The 20,970-nt window shown below is 36.7% G+C and overlaps 1 protein-coding gene across 2 annotated transcripts in view; it reads right to left on the bottom strand.

The window, feature by feature from the left end:
* ARFGEF1 (ADP ribosylation factor guanine nucleotide exchange factor 1) overlaps positions 1 to 20,970 on the bottom strand; it is a 149,238-nt gene that overhangs the window by 69,713 nt on the left and 58,555 nt on the right. For both annotated transcript variants that reach the window (XR_011421556.1, XM_023648500.2), the window contains exons 8-9: positions 3,674 to 3,849; positions 2,605 to 2,738 (exon numbers count right to left, since the gene is read on the bottom strand). Coding sequence is in view for 1 of the 2 variants with exons in the window: in XM_023648500.2 (XP_023504268.2) it covers positions 2,605 to 2,738; positions 3,674 to 3,849 (310 nt within the window). In the remaining variant the exon portion in view is untranslated. The remainder of the gene's footprint in view (positions 1 to 2,604; positions 2,739 to 3,673; positions 3,850 to 20,970) is intronic.

Below are 20,970 nucleotides of genomic sequence, written 5' to 3'. Positions count from 1 at the left end.
ACAGGGCCACGAATTCATTTCCCCGCCTGGGCATAGTGGGAGAAGCAGCTCTAGGGCCGGTAAAGCTCCTTATTTGTTGTTATTAACTCAAGCTGACCCATGCCTCAAGTTTCCTGGCCAAACAGGTCCACTGGCTTTGCTCTGCAAACTACTGGCTCTGTCTGCCCTTCTCTTGGTTTGAGCACTGCTGGGCCACACAACTTCCAGGTGTTCTCACCAGCCCTTTTGTTCAAATGGAACAGGAAGCCACAGCAGGTGGGTGGACCTGTCTTCTCAACTCCCTTGCCTGAGTGGCAAGGGGAAAGGCCGCTCCAGGCAACTCTCAAATTCCCAGGCAGGCTCTCACTGGGAGAAGCTGAGAGCGACTCTAAGCCTTGGCTATGGTTAATCCTCCTGCCTGTGCATAACACAGGAACCTTCCATGCCCAGAAGTAATTTTGCTCTGGGGGTGATCAGCTCTGCCCACCCTGCCTCTCATCTCAAGCAGTGCTGGCATACATAGCTTCCAGGTGTTCCTGCCAGCTCCCCTGGTCAGATGTGGGCAGCAGACACTTTCCACAGTGAGCTGGGCTGCAACTCAGCTCCTTGTCTGAGCATGGGCAAATCAGGGTCTACGGCTGACAAAACTCCTTCTCCAACAATCCAAATCAAGCAGATCTGCATCCTGCTAAGTTCCCTGGTCATGGTGCACCAATGACTTGGTTTTACAGACGAACAAAGCCACAGGTTGGGATTACTGCTTGGCACTATAGGTGTGAACTCTGTCTGCCAAGATCCATGTGCTGGTTGTTGCAAACCCCTCCTGCTTCTCTGTCACAGACTCTTAGTGGTTCAGCCCTGCAGATTCCTCTACAATCCCTGTGGAGTGAGATCAGAGTACCAGCTCCCACAAGGTGACCCACAATTCTGGGAGAATTGGTTGTCCTGCCTGGGTTCTCCTTTTCCCACTGGAGGAACCAGAGGCTCAGAGGAGACTCCTCTGCGTGGTGCTGCACTGGCCTGGGGGAGGGGCAAGGCAGTCAACATGTAGCCTTTTCTCTTACCCTTCTAATGCAGTCTTTTTTTGGTCTCTGTAGTGCAGTGGGGTGCTTCAGCCTCACCCATGTGTTCTAGGATTCTCTCAGTGGTGTCTTGCTCTTGAATAGTTGTTTGTTGGTCTTCTTGTGAGGGGAATGAAATCAGGAACAAGCTATGTCACCATCTTGGTGACATCACTCCATTCTTGCCATTTTAAAGTTTCTAGCATGTTTTCAAATCCCATTTTTTATACCGATTTGGGAAAACTAAATATCTGAGGCTTTTGAGGTCAATAACATTTAAAAATCATGGCAAAAATGGCCTTCAGTAATAACACCAAATTCTTAGGGTATTTCCTCCTTAAAGCAGGTCTTCATTAATTCATAGAGATGTGAACTGTCAATTTTTTAATGAGAAAGTTATTTTTCCCCTCATAATGAGAATAAGATTGAAAAATATTTAAATATATTCTTATAAAATATATAGGGTATAATCGAGCTTATACTGCAATCTGAACTACCTTAATCCCTTTTCTGTAGAATTTGTATTTTCAAAATACAGAAGAATTAACAAATTATATTTCTGACTCTCAGGATTTGGGCCTAAGAAGATTTTAGAATTTTAGGCTTCTAGGCCTAAAAGATGTTTCTCACTAAATCAGTACAATGTGACAAAACAAAACAAAACTATAGAAAATATAACAAATATGGTTTCCAAAACTTATAAAGTTTTTACTGTAACTGTCTCTAGTCTTTCTTCTCAGTTGACACTTAGAAACTGAAATGCTCTAGAGTTTTTTTAATGAAGTAGAGTTGCTTACGTTTCCCCCTATTTCATATCCCTTTCTCAAAGTCACTCAGGCCTTCTCCAAAGTTTCTTTCTCCAGAAAGTTTTCCTCAAATTGTCAGGCTACACTACATCATGCTGCAACATTAGAGAGGCAGGCCTCTCTAATAACTCCTAAACTCAATCTCAAGCAGGAATTAGTTACACTTGAATCATACGAAATAAAAGATATTTGACAACTTATGACTTACAGAAGTGGCACTTCACTATGGTTTAAACTAATATATTTGATGGAAGTCAGTAAGTGACTCCTACCTCAAAGTACTTCCTGCTCCCCACAGAGAAAAGTATCATCTCAGGGCATTTTTCAGACCTTAACGTATATATTATCTTTCATTATGACTTTTAAGATTTATTTCTCTTAGGTTTTATTACCTTTCAACTGGTAGCTTTCAGAAGGCTAGCATGAGGCTGGAAAACAGGGAGAGCTATATTAGCTCCAAAGTTACTTACAATATTGAAATAAGAATTCATTCAATATTTATTGAGCACCTACTATGCATCAGGCACAATTCTATAATGCTATCAGTATGCTTTGGGAAATAGTGTAAGGTATCTACTGTAGTAGTTTTGGAACTCATTGTTTTTCAATACATGTTCTAATAAGGAAAATAACACTAAAATATATTTCAGAGGGTCCTATAGGAGAAGAAGAATAAAATAAAATCCGAAGACTATCTTAAAGTAAGACAGACTCAAACAAACAACTGTATTTGTCAGGCAGAGCAGCTAATGACTTACTTTGGATCTGGCGGTCCATCTGACAGTGGTTTCATTGACAGTTTACACAATGACCTGAATACTAGAAAGGCATCCTTTTGTAAAATGTGGGAAAACTTAGCACCAGGTGAAGGTCCTGAAGAATTTCCAGATTCCTAAAGAAGTTAACATACCATGTAAATAAAGATATTTACCAGTGTAAAATCATTTCAGCCTTCTATTTATTTTATTCAATTCAGTAATAAGTGGGGTTCTATTGGAAAGGAAACCAGACGAGGTATTTGCCACAATTTTTCTTTAATCTGACATGCTACTCCCATCCCCAACAATAAAACCTTAAAAAATGCTTTCTTTTAAAATATTCCCTCCTTGCCACCAAATAAACTTAAAATTTACCCAGTGGATACTACAATTCACAAAAACTAGTACATCATCCTCTGACATGATACCTCACCCATGGCCTAAACTACGCTTTCCACTATCTGTCACTGGGTATATTATGTTTTTGTCCTATTTTTTATCTACTCTGAGCAGATAGACATAACACAAGAGAGATATCAAGCAATGTTTAAAAGTTGTTAATTCACAAAGATCAACAAAGCCAAGAAAACTTACCCCTGTGTATGGGGCAATGATTTACAGTAGGACTCCCTTATCTAAAAGGATAAGGATAAAAACAAAATATAGCGTAGGAAGGATGAAGAGGACCTATCACTACCATAGTGTGGACTTCACTGTAGCCCTGAACAAAGGTAAGATGAAGTTCTCTAGATTTCTAAAAGTTCTTTCTTGTTCTATGACACCAGAATTATCCTATGAATATGTGATTAAGAATATTCTTTATAAATGTAATTTCAATGAAAGGGGAGTGTAGGAAAGATGTGAACACATGAGATACACCTCAGAGCTGGAAATATAGCTATCAATATATTAAGGAAATAAACCACTTTGATTTATATCAATGAGAAAAAAATCCAGTTTTTATTTCCCCAAAATGAAATCAGCCAGCATCATCAACTGGATATATTCACCACAAAGTGCTGATAGCCTATAAATTTGTAAGATTAACATTTTTTCCCCCTATTTATACCTGAGTGTCATTGGAAGAGACAGACAATCTGTCGTCAGGTAAGGATGGTGTATATGCAACAGAAATTGGTGTTCCTGGAATTCCATTTGCTTGAATATTTTCACTGTCGCTACCATCCTCTATAGTTCCAATGTTGCCATCTGCACTTGGATTTACAGCAGTCCTTTCTCCCATATCTAAAATAGTAAAAATAAAAAAATGCAAATATACCTGACTTAACTGAAGTGTACTAAAAAAGCATCAAGTATTTAAAATGAAACAGTGGCAGAAAAGCAACGTGAAGTAAGATGCATTGGCTCCATTTAAAGTTTAGAATACTTACTAGTAAGTAAGTATGCATTTGGAATACATTCAAATATGATCCTTAAGTAGCTCTAGCAATCAAACACTCTCAGCTGATGAAAGGGATGTGCCAGAAATGAGACTTGCTTTTAGTCTCTATCAGCATTTACTAAACTGAGTTCAAATGAACTACTAATGACTTAAGATGTTAAGAGAAATTCTTTGAAAAAAATATCCCATTATCAAATAGGTTAGGAAAATGCTGGGAAACTTGTTTCTTTGTTACAGTCTTTAATCTGCTGATATGCACTGAGCCCTTTCCAAAGGGGATATACAATATGCAGTGTTTCCAAAATTTATTTTACCATGAGCCCCCCTCTCCTTTTTCAGAATACCTATTAATACCTCTAATAACTATATTCTTAGGAACACAGCTATGGAAATAATGGCCTACATCCATGAATATTTTTCAGTATGTCACTCTGAGTAATCATACTTATAATTAATATAAACAGAAATAAATGACTTCTGATAGAACATAGACAACGCAAATAACATCAATTCCCAGAACAGTCTAGGTATAATATGCTACTTTAAAAAATGAACAGATACATGTCTATGGCCAAAACTCAGTGGTTGGCTACCTGGTAGGAAACTGCTCCTTTCATGCTACCAATTAAAAGAAACTATAAGCTTTCATGAGGAAAATATACTGTACTGTAAGGAGCACAATCTTGGAATATGAAAGACCTGTGTTTCAATCATGTCTCCACCATTTAACTCGATAAGTAATTTCATTTTTCTTCACCTCAGTTTCTGCATCAGCAACAAAGAAAATAATGTCTATGAGAAACCACCAAAACACACACACACATACACACACGAAATATATAAAGAACACAATTCGTTCTCAATAACTGGTAGCTATTATTAATTTTGTTGATAACTAATAACATGTTCCCAATTTTCGACTGATTCAAGTAATGAAAGGAGTAGCAGCTTCCAGTATCCCTACTCATCTGAAGCTGCTTCCTACTCACCAAATTAGATTACCCTCAGTAGACTTAACTGAATAATTCCAAAGCATGTTTTGCAATTAACAAGTGTTACATGAAAAATATATTCATTGATAGAATATATCTGGGAAACTCTGCATTACACAAACAAAACAGTTGCTTTGCCAGCAGACCTCTTGAAGCTTTAATATGATAATGTTTGACATGCTAAATACTATTATAGCTTTTAATATATACATATCTTACACATATAAAGAATGTTTACCTTCTCTGGAAGAAGTCACAAAAAATTTAATAATGTTTATCAGAAACTGATAATCATTCCCCAAAACACTTATTTCAAACCTTTTCCTCTCTGCACCCAATTACATTGCCTCCCAACTGCCCTCCTCCACCTTCCTTTTTTTTTGTGAGGAAGACTGGCTCTGAGCTAACCTCTGTTGCCAATCTTCCTCTTTTTGCTTGAGGAAGATTGTCATTGAGCTAACACCTGTGCTAACCTTCCTCTATTTTATGAGGGATGCCACCACAGTGCAGCTTGATGAGCAGTGCTAGGTCCACGCCAGGGATCCGAACCTGCAAACCCCGGGCTGCTGATGCAGAGTGCATGAACTTAACCATTACATCACCAGGCTGACCCCTCCAGCTTCTTTTAACAAAGGACTTCTACCTTCTACTTAGCCAAGAAGTAGGTAATTTAACATAGGCTTCCTCATTCTCCTTTGCTCACCATGAAGTTCCTTCACATCAACAATATCTTTTTCTTCTCTCTCATTTCAGGGGAAAAAGTATCTCTTTGCATTTCTAAGGTGAACCAGTCACTTGCCCTCAAATCCATCTCTTCTTGCCTTCAGTAGTATCTTCCTTCTCTGAGTATTTTCTTGTAATTATGTTTTCAATTCTGTGCACATGACTACATCTTCTCCATTACTCAACAAACATACTCAAATCTCTTTACTCTAAAAATAAATCTTCCTTCAACTCTTGCCACACCTCAGCTACTGTCCATTTTTCTCTTTTTATCAAATTTCATTGATAACACTTTCTTTCTTCCCTTAGGAAATTCCTCAAAGGAACTGAAAACATTCTCTGACTTTATTTTCAGACTTTGAAGCCAGACATCCTTGGGTTGGAATCTTCACTTTAGCACTTCCTACAAATTAATCTCTTGGTGCCTCAATTTTCTTATATTTAAGAAGAGAATAATAACAGTATCTAAATATCCCAGCAATTGGGGAGAATTAAATGAATAAATGCAATTAAAGCACATAAAATCACTTGGGATAGATAGAAAGTACTTAACAGAGTTAGATATTACCATTCTCCATGTTTTCTCTAAGTCTCCCTCTAATTGTCCCCTAAACACAAGTACAGACTTCTGTTTTCAAGGTGGTAAACTGACCCAACTAATTTACCTTCTTCTTTGATGAATCCCCACTAAAATTACTAAGAAAAATATAACCAAGAGATAAAGTTTATAACAGCAGTGGAAGACTAAGGAGAATATGATCAATGGACCAAAATCCTGGAGGAGTTCCTAGAAAATGACAGGTTCAGATTAAGGGAAAAGTCAATAATGTTCAAATGCCTGTGATTAAACACATGTGAAAAACAGGTCTGCCTGACAGTGGTTGAGTTTTACCATGTGGGTTCTAAAATACTCGAAAACCTAGAATGGCAAGAGCTATGGAGTAGGAGGCAAGATGTGAATCAAAGAGCTTGGAAAACCATGCTAACATCTACCAACAGAGCTGTTAGCAGCCATGATCATCCAGACTGTATCTGAGCTCTGCCTGCTAATTCAAGTGGAGGATTTGTTTGGTAGGTCTCTTAAGCTAAGAAGTATAGTAGGAGGGGAGAGAGCAGTAACTAGGAATGCTGCAATAAGCACAGAAGAAAAACCAACTGAGTAGTGCAGTAAAATCTCAAGTTCTAGGCTCCCACTCTGTTTCTACTTAACTACTGCTAATTAAAGCCCTAAGTGAATGAAGGCAGCCCTAAGATTCTCTGGCAAAGGCTGGGAGAGTGGAAACAAGCCAACATGTCTGAAGAACCCCCCAGAGCCTAAAATACATAAAATGTTCATATAGCATTTATCCAAAACTTCACTTGGCTTCGGTTTGCACTGACAACACAGTAAGTGAGATAAGCAAACACAGCCCAAGGACCACTAGACCACACCCTGCTCAAGGGATTCATCTGCTTTGTAGTCAGATCTCAGCTCAGAAATGAGGTCTGCCTTTAGACTGCAGTTACCTCACAGACTCTGCAGAGGAAGATCTCGTGGGAAAAGGAAAAGAAATGCACACAATTACTGAGAGAGCTCTTTACATATTGATCAAATCTAGTCTTTCTTCTCTATAAGTAGGCAGAAATGTAAAGTCTACAGCTCAAACGTAAGGACAAACTCAGTAATCTGAGCAAATGGTTTCCTGGTGAAACAAATTCTATAGCTGGAACAATTCTAAGTAATACTCTGAGTGATAATGAAAGAATGCTAAATCAATAAAAAAGGGCAAAGTGCTATGAAAAAAGCAGCTCTGAGAAAAACAGGTGGTTCTTGGAGACAAAAAGGTAATTACTGAAATAAAAAACACTGGGAAAAGCAGTAGAGAGAACACTAATGAATAAAGTAGTTAAAATTGGAAAACCCCTTGTACCATTCTTTCTGAATGTAGACTCCTAATACAAAACAGGGGAAATCAGAAAAGATTGAAAGAGCAATGAAGGACATGATGCAAAATACCCAACAAGTACATAGTGTGAGATGTGGAAGGGAAGAATGGAAAAGATGGAGGGGAAGCAAAGACGGGTAGGAAAATCACTAGAATGATGAAAAATTGTTAAAACATTCAACAGCTAGTCCTGATTTAAAAAATAACAGCAGGGGCCGGCCCCATGGCCAAGTGGTTAAAAGTAAAATCACACCCAAGCACGCACACACTCATATATACATAAAAAGATAAAAGCATCTTTTCATGAACTAGAAATAAAGAAAACTTACTTAACTTGAAAAAGAGTATCTTCCCCAAAACAGTAGCAATTATCAACTTAACGGGGAAATATAGCAATAAAGTTAAAAACAAAATGAGGATCCTTGCCACCATTAACACTATTCAACATTTTCTAGAAGTTCAAACCAATGTCATATAACAAAAATGAGGGAACAAAAATGAGGTATAAACACTGTAAAGGAAGAAACAAAGACAAAATAGCATCATTGACCTAGAAAAACCCAAGATAACAAAATGAAAATCTTTTAGAAACAATATGAGAGTTCAAAAGGTGAATAAATAGGAGATAAATATGGAATAACAAGGGTTTTTCCATACTCCAAATAAATTAGGAAGTGGGGGAAAAAAGACCCGTCCAAAATACTATCAAATCTAAAACAAAAAACTTAGAAATAATTTAAAAGGAAATGTGTAAGAACCAAAGGAAGAAAACAATAAAACTTCACTGAACGACATAAAAGCTTTGACTAAACAAACTCATGTTTCTGGATAAGAAGATCCAATAGTGCAAAGAAGATATATTTCCCTCAAGTTAATTTCTAAACACAACACAATTCCAATTACTAAACAAACTTATTTTTGAATTTAACGAATTGGTTTTAAGTTCATGTAGAAGAATACATTTAATAGATATTTTTTAAAAATGGGGAGGAGGCACTTGCACTATAAAGATCAAAATGTACTACAAAGTTAAAATATTTTAAACAATTCAACACTGGGTAAGAAAAAATAGCTCAATAATTGTACAGAAAACTCAAACAGAACTATTTGGGATAAAATTGGCATTTCAAATTAACTGGGAAGGAAGGATTATTCCATAGATTATAATTGGCTATCCAATATCACACCATATAGAAAAATAAATTTCAGAAGAATTAAAGATCTAAATTCGAAAAATGAAAAAAGTATTAGAAAATCACATAGTAGAAGATTTTTATAATCTTAGGGTGGTAAAATTCATTCTAAGCAAGACAAAAACAGACTTGAGAGAGGAAAAGACACTATTAAATTTTTTTCTGTGGTCAAATATCTGCTCAGAACCATAACAACATGAGCAAAGGTAAAACAAAACAAAGACTGCATGGAAAAGATATTTACAATACACTGAGAAAGGGTTAATTTCTTAATATAACAAAAAATCAAAACACTAAACAGAAAAACAGACAAAAGACATGAACAGGCAAATCAGAAAAGTATAAATAATCCATAGATACTCAGTTGGACTGCATGAAATTGTAAATACTTGACCTACAAAAATAATGACTGCTTCCTATGTTTCACCCTGCAGATAATCAAAGAAACATAAACTAGAACAATAAAACAGTCCATCTACCAAACTGACACTAAACCAAGAATTGTATATAAATTTTAAATGTCCATATACCTTGATCAAAGTATTCCTTTTTTAAATAAATTTATCCTAAAGAAAAGTACAAAAAGATATCTATAAAAGAACGCTCATCAGAGCAAGTGTTTATAAAAAGCAAAAACCTGGAAATAACCTAAGTGCTAGTATTAATAGGAAATTATTTAATAATTATTTAGATAAATTATGGACCATCAATATGATGAAATACAAATTGACATGAAAGGAAAACATAATTTAGTATGTGAAAAAAGCAGATTATAAAACACTAAGTACAGTATGCTCCATTTATATATATATATATATATATATATATATATATACAGGCATGCATGAAAAAATTTTTTTAAAAAACTCTTTATTGGTGCCAGCCCTGTGGCTTTGTGGTTAAGGTCATTGTGCTCCGCTTCGGCAGCCCCAGTTCAGTTCCCGAGTGCAGACCGATACCACTGGTCAGTGGCCACGCTATGACAGTGACCCACATACAAAACAGAGGAAGATTGGCACAGATGGTAGCTCAGGGTGAATCTTCCTCAGCAAAAAAAAAAAAAACCTTTGCAGATAAAAACACCATATTAAGGTCAAAAGACTTGGGCAAACAATAAACTGAGAGAAACTATTTGTTAAAATACATCAGAAACCTAATATATAAAAGAATCTTAAAAATTAAGAGAAAAAAGAATAAAAACACGATAGAATGAACAAAAGACACGAATAGATGACTCCTTATAAAAAGATACACAATGGCCTTTACACATATGAAAAAGTACTTAATTTCACTCAGAAATGCAAATTAAAACCAAACTAAGATAGGTTTTTCACCTACCAGGGTGGCAAAATTCAAAACCTTAAACTCCACTGGGAGCTGCAGAGAAAAAGGCTCTCTCATACATTGCTAGTAGGAGTGTAGAAGTACAAAATGGTACAACACCTATGAAAGGAAATCCAGCAATAGCTAACACATCTTCATATTCATTTACCACTTAACCCAGTAATCTCACTTCTATGAATCTGCCCTGAAGACAAATCTCCACAAATATGAAACCACACAGATGCACATGGTTTTTCACTGAAACATTATTTGTGATAGCAAAACACTGGAAATAACCAAAGTTCCTGTCAATAGGGGACTGGTTAAATAGACTATGATACAGCCACATAAGAGAGTACTATGTGGAAAGCCTAGAGAAAAAAGAATACGAAAAATCTCTGTCAACAGAAATAGAGCGATTTCTAGCACATATCAGGTGAAAAAGAGAGAGACACAAAAGATATACAATGGTTTAGCAAAAATAAAGGAAAATAATATAAGTATCTGCTTATTACTTCTCTAAGGGAAACACACACATACACACACAAAGGATAAACTAAAAACTAAGGCAAGTGGTTACCCAAGGAAGGTGGGTGAGAAAGGGAAAGAGTGGATAGAAGAGTTCTCTGAGTAAATGTTTTATGTAATTTTAACTGTGAATCATGTAACTGTTCTTCAATTAAAAAAAAACAAAATTAAATCAATAAAGTAGTTAACACAAGTAATATATCCTTAGTAGGATATATTCTAAGTACACATATAATTGCAAAGAAATCTTGAATATTTTTTTCTGCTTTTTCTCCCCAAATCCCCCCAGTACAAAATAGTTGTATATTTTAGTTGTAGGTCCTTCTAGTTGTGGCTTGTAGGAGGCCGCCTCAGCACCGCCTCAGCAGGGCCTGATGAGTGGTGCCATGTCTGTACCCAGGATCCAAACCAGCAAAATCCAGGGCTGCCACAGTGGAGTGTGTGAACTTAAACCCTCGGCGACGGGGCCGGCCCTGAAATCTTGAATAGGTTTGTTGTCAGTAATGGCATATTGTTGTTGACAATCTGGGTTTTCAATGTTGGAAAACAGAGATACAAATATGAAATGCAGGAAGATGAAGAGAAACCTTGTGGCGCTGGATGTGAACTGGAACTACCAATATGAACTTGTGGTTGTATGTCTCCCTATCTCTTTCCATTGGAAAGGCCTAGAAATATGATATGTCAGTAGCAATGAGCACACCTAGTACCTAGATCTTGGTCTCTAAATACAATTAATTGCCCACTAAAAAGAACAAGGACTCAGAGAACTAGCTGATTCTAGGGCTGGGGCAAAGGAAAGCTGAAGGTGAACCTAGAACATCTGACTGTTCAAGAAAACAAGGAAATGCTGGAAGACTAAGGGAATCACATCAAAAAGACATAGGTATGAGCAGGCTTGAAGGGATTCCTACTGGTCAGATCAGGAACAAAGAACAACAATGGTAAAGGATCATAATACACTGAATAATAAAAGAATTCATGAGCTCACAGTATAATTTTTTTGAAAAGGGAAGAGTTTTTCTCAATAGAAAAATACCAATTAATGTTAGAATTATGAAATCACTATACTGCAAACAATATAATATCTAAGGTAAGGCAAGTATCGTCAATGGATGCTAAAACCACTCAGTGAATGGATCATCATATGATCTCAAAGTATCACTCTTACTTATTAATTATAAAGGGAAACATGTTCCTGTACAACGAAGTGGGCTGGTGGTCCATCATCTTAACCAAGTGAGCAACATTATCAACAACAGGGGGGTAACTTGTTATTATGTACCAATTTAAATGACACAAGAAGCATTAATATTACCTATGTAATATTCTTGCCAAATATGTTTAATCTAAACCAAGAAACCATTATGTCAGTCCAGAATGTGGAACATTCTACAAGACAACAATTTTATACATTTAAAAAAAACAAACATATGAAAGATGGGGAAAACCACCAAGAGGACTTGTTCTAAACAAATGAGACCAAAGAGACATAATCAAATGCAGTGAGTGTACCCAGATTGGGTCCTGGACTTAAAAAAGTAAAGGAAGGCACCATCCCATTGGTATAGTGGTTAAGTTCATGCACTTTGGTTCGGTGGCCCGGGGTTGGTGGGTTCAGATCCCAGGGGCAGACCTATACACTGCTCATCAAGCCATGCTGTGGTGGCATCCCACAGACAAAAACAAAGGAAGACTGGCATGGATGTTAACTCAGGGACAATCTTTCTCAAGCAAAAAAAGAGGAAGATTGGCAACAGAAGTTAGCTCAGGGATAATCTTCCTCACCAAAAAAAAAAAGAAAAGAAAAAAGATATGAGAGACACATTTTGGGACAACTAAATTTTTAAATGTTTATATATTAGATATTCTTGAAATAGTGTTAATTTTCTTAGGTGTGAAAATGGAATTGTGGTTAAATATGAAAATGGCCTTATTCTTAGAAGATACATGCTGAGGTATTTAGGGGTAAAGTGTCATGATGTATACAAGCAATTTTCAAATGGTTCAGCAAAGACAAGAAAAAAAACACACACACATATACAGACATACAACATGTGTGTAAGTCTATTTAGAGACATAAAAGAAATGTAGCAAAATTGCTGGAAATTAGTGAATCTATAGAAAGGGCATACAGCTGTTCATCATACTGTTTTTTGAACTTTTCTCTAGGTTTGAAAATTTTCTAAGTAAAAAGTTGCAGGAAAATGAGAGAATTTTCACTTTACACTCTGCATTCACATGTATTAGAGACTGGAAAGTTTTTTTCTGAAAAGGCCAAGAGAGTAAACATTTTGGGCTTTACAGGCAATATGGTCTCTGTTGCAACTATTCAACTCTGCTTTTGTAGTGCAAAGGCAGTCACTAGAGGCAATACACAAACAAATGAGCATGGCTGTGTTCAAAACAAACTTTATTTACAAAATAAGCAGTGGACCACATTTGACTCATGGAAAGGGTGTATCAAACCCTGATATATAAATTATTAGATTTTTAAAGAATGCATAGGCACACAATGCTTGCTTTCTTCCCTGACTGAAAGTGTACGGGCGTTTTCAAAAATTTATACTTCCCAAGATCACAGCCTCTTCTTTAGTCTCTACACTTTCCTATTTGGTAATCTTATGGATTCAATTACAAATTTTAACAGAATGGCTCCCATCTACAGCACCTCCTTTGATATTTCTTAAGCCAGAGTTCTATATTTCCATTACATATGTCATAAACATTTTCACATGGATGGTGCACCTGCAGGTCCAATTCAATGTCAACATAAAAATTAGTACCTTTTTTCTCAAGCCAACTTCTCCAACACGATTCAATTCTACTAATAGTACCACCATCCACCTCCCCTTTTAGACTCAAAAACTGGGACACCACCTGCACTGAAAAGAGTTAACGTAGCAGGCTTGAGACTGCCTATCCTTAATACGCTTGCTTGCAGGATTGGCCCTTGGCATCTGGGAACTTACATTTTGGAAGGGTTCCCACTATTCCCAGGGCTAGTAAGCATGGCTGACGGTGCCTAAACTCTTTGTACAAATAATGTGCTTTATGCTGAATACCAGCTTTCCTTCTGGGAATCTGGAATTTTGGTACATGCAGGTAGAAGGTGCCTACACGCCCAGCCCCCAATAAAAGCCTTGGGAATCCAGTCTCTAAGGAGCTGCCCTGGAAGACAACACTTTATAATTTGATACGGGAGGAATTAAGAGCTTTCTGTGTGACTACACTGGGAGAGAACTCTTGGAAGTATGCTCCTGATTTCCTCCAGACTTTGCCCCATACACCTTTTCCCTTTGATGATATTGCCTTGTACCTTTACATGGTAATAAATCATAGTGATGAGTATAACTACTATATATAATGAGTCCTGTGAGTCCTTCTGTTGAATCATCAAACCTTGAGGTAACTTTGGGGACCTTTGACGTACATTTTCTCTTTTTCACTCAGGTATTTAATCAGTTTCAAAGTCTTCTTGATTCAACATACATTATCTTACTTCTCATTCACAGTTTTCCTCTGCATTTCCACTGTTACTGTCCTATTCAGGATTGGATTACTGAACTGATCTCCTGCTGGACTTCCTATTTCCCCACTTTGCTCCTTAAAACATAATTCTAAACATTTCACTTCTTAGTTCTAAAATCTTCAATGGTAACTCATTTTGTCATAGAATGAAGTCCAATATCCAGAACCTGGAATTTATAACCATCCATTGGTTAGCTCCAAACTACTTCTTTAATCTTATTTTCTATTGAATGACATTACATACTCTATACTTCAGCCAAACCACCACCTGCTAATTCCCAGGTCATTCTCTCCTCTAGACTTTAGCTAATAGAGATTCCAATACCTTAAGTACCATTCCCCATACCTGTGTGAATCCATACAGTCTAAATTCAAGTGTCATGATCTCCTACATGAAGCCCAGCCCAATCACTTTAGTTAGGAATAATCGCTCTATTTTCAGAATTTTAACAGGATTTTAGCTGTTTCATTCTAATGGCACTTATCATTTTATACCTTGAATTAGTCTTACATACATACATTCCAGAACCCTTTTCCTCCAGAGCATGTTCTATCTTGGATTAACTTTTGTAAGCCCCTAAAATGCCACACAACTGTATGTACTTCATAAGGATTTTTTGAATGAAAAGATGAATAAAAAAGGAAAAAATGAGGAGGCCAATCAGATGAATGCCTGATTCTAGTGTTGTACTAAGGAAGGAAATACAGCCTTAGAAATAATGTTGTGTGAATTAAGTATGGCTGAAACAGTACAATTATCATTCAAGAGCCATACTGTACATTAAGTCATCCCTCTAGAAGTATATGTAGCAAGGTACTATGCTTAATCCTGTGCAAGAAACCATGAGTAAAACAAACTTCAGTGGATTGGTCTCAAATCTAATCCTATCTATAATAATATTTATGAAAAACTTGAGTGAAATTCCTAACAGACCTCAAAACATTTTTATAATACAATCCATAACATAGGATCTGAACCTATACCAACTATGACTTGGTTGTGATGATAAAGGCATAAGAAATCACAATTTTTCCCATAAAGATATGAAATACTCAAAACCAAATCAACCCAAACATTTTCCAGTTCATAAAGTTTAGCACCTTTAGGAATATCTGGGAGAATATACCCTTAGCCCTCTCCAACCAAACACAAGAACAAAAAATAAAATGATTATAAAACCTTTTTTAATGGGAAACAGTAGGTTTTTATAAAAAATTATATCTCAAGCTGGAGATAAAAAGGAGTACTCTTCTATACCCAAAGATTCCCTTAAATATTTTTTTATGCACATACTCTCTAATTTGAGAAGGAGCTTATATTTTTGTCCTTTTTGTGCAACACATTATAAAAACAGCCTCTAGACCAGAGTGACATCAGCATCATTGGGGAGTGAACTCTTCCCATATTCTCATCCCTAAGATACAATGAAAAAGACATTCATAAACCAACAGAGGACATTCATACAATACAAAAGATGTCTAAGAGAGACACACAGCCAAATGTCTGAAGGTGGAGGTGCTGGTCCCCCAAGGAAGAAGTGGAAGGAGGTAAGGGGATCTCCTCTCCATCCCCCAACATCAGTGACCTAGGGTGCAACCACAAGCAACTCTGAGAAAAGATGGGGGAAGGGCAGCTTGCCACAGGAACACTTTCGCTCTCCAAATTCCATCACAACCTGTGGGAAGGCCCAACACAGGGGTGGGTAAGCTATTGCAGGGGTGTCTCCATCAAGTCAGCACCACAGGAGAGCAGATAGTAAGAGCAGAGCAAAAACATCCCTGAGATCATACATGAAAGAAAGCGCCCCTACAACCACTCAGCACTCCAGCTCAGACAGTTGGCCAGAGTGCCCCTGCATACATTAGAAAAGCAGCAGCTGTGAGCGAACAAGCCAGAAATCACAAATGAGACCTGTTAGCATAGATTCTAAGGACAGACACAGATGCCAGGGACTGCAGTGGGCTCAGAAGACACAGCTCATGATCTCCCCCCAGTGGTGGTAGGTGGAATCTGCAACCAGATACTATCATTACACAAAGGCACAGATCCACGTCATTGAACAGTATAAAGAAACATATTAATATTCCAGACCAGAAGATAAATATCAAGCAACCAGAAGTCAACCCTGAAAGCACAGAAATTTACAATCTAAATGACAGAGAATTCAAAATAACTATCATAAAGAAAGTCAACGAGTCACAAGAAAATACAGACGGTTCAATGAAATCAGGAACAAATTAATGAACAGAGGGAATTCTTCACAAAAGACATTGAAACTATAAAGAAAAACCAATCAGAAATGTTGGAGATGAAAAACAAAATGGAGGAGTTAAATAAAAATCTGGACACTCTGAAAAACAGAGCTGATTTATGAAGGACAGAATTAGTAGTCTGGAGAACAGAAATATAGCAATGCTTAAGATGGAGGAGGAGAGAGAACTAAGAGTAAAAGGAAATGAAGAAACTCTGTGAGAAATATGTGAGTCAATCAGGAAATGCAACATAAGGATTCTAAGTAGTGAGAGGGAGACCAGGTGAAGAACGGAACTGAAAGCTTGCTCAAAGAAATAATGGCTGAGAACTTTCCAAACCTGGGGAAGGAGCTGGAAATACAAGTAAAAGAAGCTAACAGAACTCCTAATTATACCAATGTAAAAAGACTTTCTCCAACGCATATATTAATAAAACTGGCAAAAGCCAATGATAAAGAAAAAATATTAAGGGCAGTAAAGCAGAAGAAAATAACTTACAAAGGAACCCACATCAGGCTTTCAGTGGATTTCTCAGCAGAAACTTTACAGGCTAAGACAGAGTGGAATGATATACTCAAAATTCTGAAAGACAGAAACTTTCAGCCAAGAATACTCTATCCAGTGAAAATATCCTTCAGATATGATGGAAAAATAAAGAATTTCTCAGATGAACAAAAGCTGAAGGAGTTATTGTCACAAGAACCCCCCCAGAAGAAATGATGAAGAAGGTCCTCATATCTGAAAAAAAGCCAAAAAACAAAAACAGAAAGGGTTTACAAAGCCTTGAGCAAGGAGACAGACAAAATCATAAAATTGCAGCTCTCTATCAGAACAGGTTAGCAAACAGTTAATTACAATGTTAAAGATACAGGGAACAAAAACATCAAAAATAAATATAATCTTATCACTTTAACCACAAACTCAGAACACAAGATGGAATAGGTTGTGACAACAACAGCTTAGAAGGGGAAGTGTAAAGGGATGGAACTGGCATAGACTAAGGAAATAAGAGGCTATCAGAAAATAGACTACCTCATCTACGAGATTTTTTTATACAAACCTCATGGTAACCACTAAACAAACAATCAGAATAGAGATACAAATGATAAATAAAGAGAAAAATGAGAAAATCACCATAGGGAACTACCAAACTGAACTGGAGTCCAAAATACACAGGACAAGAAACAAGGGAAATACAGAACAAAAAGAAAAAGAGTGATAAAATGGCAGCATTAAGCCCTCATATATCGATAATCACTCTAAATATAAATGGATTGAATTCTCCAATCAAAAGACACAGAGTGGGTGGATGAATTAAAAAACAAGACGCAACAGGGGCTGGCCCTGTGGCCGAGTGGTTAAGTTCGTGCGCTCCACTGAAGGCAGCCCAGTGTTTCGTTGGTTTGAATCCTGGGCGTGGACATGGCACTGCTCATCAAACCACGCTGAGGCAGCATCCCACATGCCACAACTAGAAGGACCCACAACGAAGAATATACAACTATGTACCAGGGGGCTTTGGGGTGAAAAAGGAAAAAAATAAAATCTTTTTAAAAAAAAAAAAAAAAACAACAAGACCCAACAATATGCTGCTTCCAGGAAACACATCTCAGCTCTAAAGACAAACAAAGGCTCAGAGTGAAGGTATACAAGATGATACTCTAAGCTAATGGCAAACAGAAGAAAGCAAATGTTGCCATACTTATATCAGACAAAGCAGAATCCAAGATAAAAAAAGAAGGCAACGAGAGACAAAGAGGAGCAGTATATAATGATAAAAGGGATAATGTGATAGGGTGCTCCTAACACAGGAGCATCAAGTACATAAAGTACATAGCTACTAACAGACCTAAAGGGAGAAATTAACACCACCACAATAATAGTAGGGGACCTCAACACCCCACTTACATCAATGGATAGAAAGTCAACAAGGAAATAGTGGAATTAAATAAAACACTAGATCAGATGGACTTAACAGATACATGCAGAACACTCTATCCAAAACCAGCATAATAAACATTCTTCTCAAGTGCACAAGGAACATTTTTGAGGCTACACCATATGTCAGGGAACAAAGCAAGCTCCAACAAATGTAAGAAGACTGAAGTCATATCAAGCATCTTATCCAACCATAATGCTATGAAGCTAGAAAACAATTACAAGAAAAAAGCTGACAAAGTCACAAATACGTGGAGACCAAACAACATGCTACTGAACAACCAATGGATCACTGAAGAAATTAAAAGAGAAATCAAAAAGCATCTGGAAACAAATGAAAACGAAAATACACCATACCAACTCATATGGGATGCAGCAAAAGCAGTCCTAAGAGGGAAATTCATAGCAACAAAGGCCACTCTTAAACAAACAAGAAAAATCTCAAATAAGCCATCTTAAACTATACCTAACAGAATTAGAAAAAGAACTAACGAAGCCCAAAGTCAGCAGAAGGAAGGAAATAATAAAAAAGTAGGCAGAAATAAATGAATTTGAAACAACAAAACACACTGTAGAAAGGATCAATGAAAGAAAGAAGTGGTTCTTAGAGAAGATAAACAAAATTGACAAACCCTTAGCTAGACTCACTAAGAAAAAAGAGAGAGAGCTCAAATAAATAAAATTAGAAATGAAAGACGACAAATTACAACAGATACCACAGAGATACAAGGGATTTATAAGAGAATATTATGAAAAACTATATGCCAACAAATTTGACAACCTAGAAGAAATGGGTAAATTCTTAGACTTACACAACATCCCAAAACTGAATCAAGAAGAAAGAGATAATCTGAATACACCAATGACGAGTAAAGAGATTAAAACAGTAATCAAAAACCTCCGCAAAACCAGAAGTCCAGGACCAGATGACTTCTATGGAGTATTCTACCAAATGTTCAAAGAAGATTTAATACCTATCTTTCTCAAACTATTCCAAAAGTCTGAAGAAGACAGAACACTTCCTAACACATTTTATAAGGCCAACATCACCCTGATCTCAAAGCCAGACAAGGACAACACAAAGAAAGAAAATTACAGGCCAATATCGCTGATGAACATAGATGCAAAAATCCTCAACAAAATACTGGCAAACCGAATACAGTAATACACTCAAAAGATCATACACCATGATCAAGTGGGATTTATACCAGGAATGCACATCTGCAAATCAATCAACATGATACACTACATCAACAAAATGAAGAATAAAAAGCACATGATCATTTCAAAAGATGTAGAGAAAGCATTTGACAAGATCCAACATCCATTTATGACAAAAGCTCTTAATAAAAATGGGTATTTAAGGAAAGTATCTCAACATAATAAAGGCCATATATGACAAACCCACAGCCAACATCACATTCAATGGGGAAAAGCTGAAAGCTATCCCTGTGAGAACAGGAACAAGACAAGGGTGCCCACTCTTGCCAGTTTTATTCAATATAGTACTGGAGGTTTTGGCCAGAGAGATTAGGCAAGAAAAAGAAATAAAAGGAATCCAAACAGGCAATGAAGAAGTGAAACTCTTGCTGTTTGCAGACGACATGATTTTCTATATAGAAAACCCTAAAGAATCCATGGGAACACTATTAGAAATAATCAACAACTACAACAAAGCTGCAGGGTACAAAATCAACTTACAAAAATCAGTTGCATTTCTATATTCTAATAACCAACTAGCAGAAAGAGAACTCCAGAATAGAATCCCATTTATAATCACAACAAAAAGAACAGAATATCTAGGAATAAACTTAATCAAGGAGGTGAAAGATCTATATGATGAAAACTATAAGACATTATTGAAAGAAATCAATGATGACATAAGGAAATGGAAAGATATTCCATGCAAATGGATAGCAAGAATAAATACAGTTAAAACGTCCCTACTACCTAAAGCAATTTAAAGATTCAATGCAATCCCAATCAAAATCCCAGTGACATTCTTCACAGAAATAGAACAAAGAGTCCTAAAATTCATATGCGGCAACAAACGACCCCAAACAGCTAAAGCAATCCAGAGAAAAAAGAACAAAGCTGGAGGAATCACAATCCCTGACTTCAAAATATACTACAAAGTTGTAGTAATCGAAACAGCATTGCGGTGGTACAAAAACAGACCTCAGATCAATGGAACAGAACGAAAGTCCAGAAATAAAACCACACCTTTAAGACAGCTAATCTTCAAGAAAGGATCTAAGAACATATAAGGGAGAAAGGCAAGTCTCATTAATAAATTGTCTTGGGAAAACTGGACAGCTACATAAAAAATCATCAAAGTAGATCACTATTTTTCACATACAGAAAAATTGACTCAAAATGGATCAAAGACTTGAAGATAAGACCTGAAACCATAAAACTCCTAGAAGAAAATACAGGCAGTATACTCCTTGCCATCAGTCTTAGAGAGATGTTTTCAAATACCATATCTACTTGGACAAGAGAAACAAAAGAAAAAATAAACAAGTGGGACTTCACTGGCCTAAAGAGCTTCTGGAAGG

Source organism: Equus caballus, chromosome 9 (genome assembly GCF_041296265.1).
Source record: "Equus caballus isolate H_3958 breed thoroughbred chromosome 9, TB-T2T, whole genome shotgun sequence".
Lineage (NCBI taxonomy): Eukaryota > Metazoa > Chordata > Mammalia > Perissodactyla > Equidae > Equus > Equus caballus.
The sequence above is the reverse complement of the archived record's forward strand: the minus strand, read 5'-3'. Positions and strand labels throughout refer to the sequence as shown.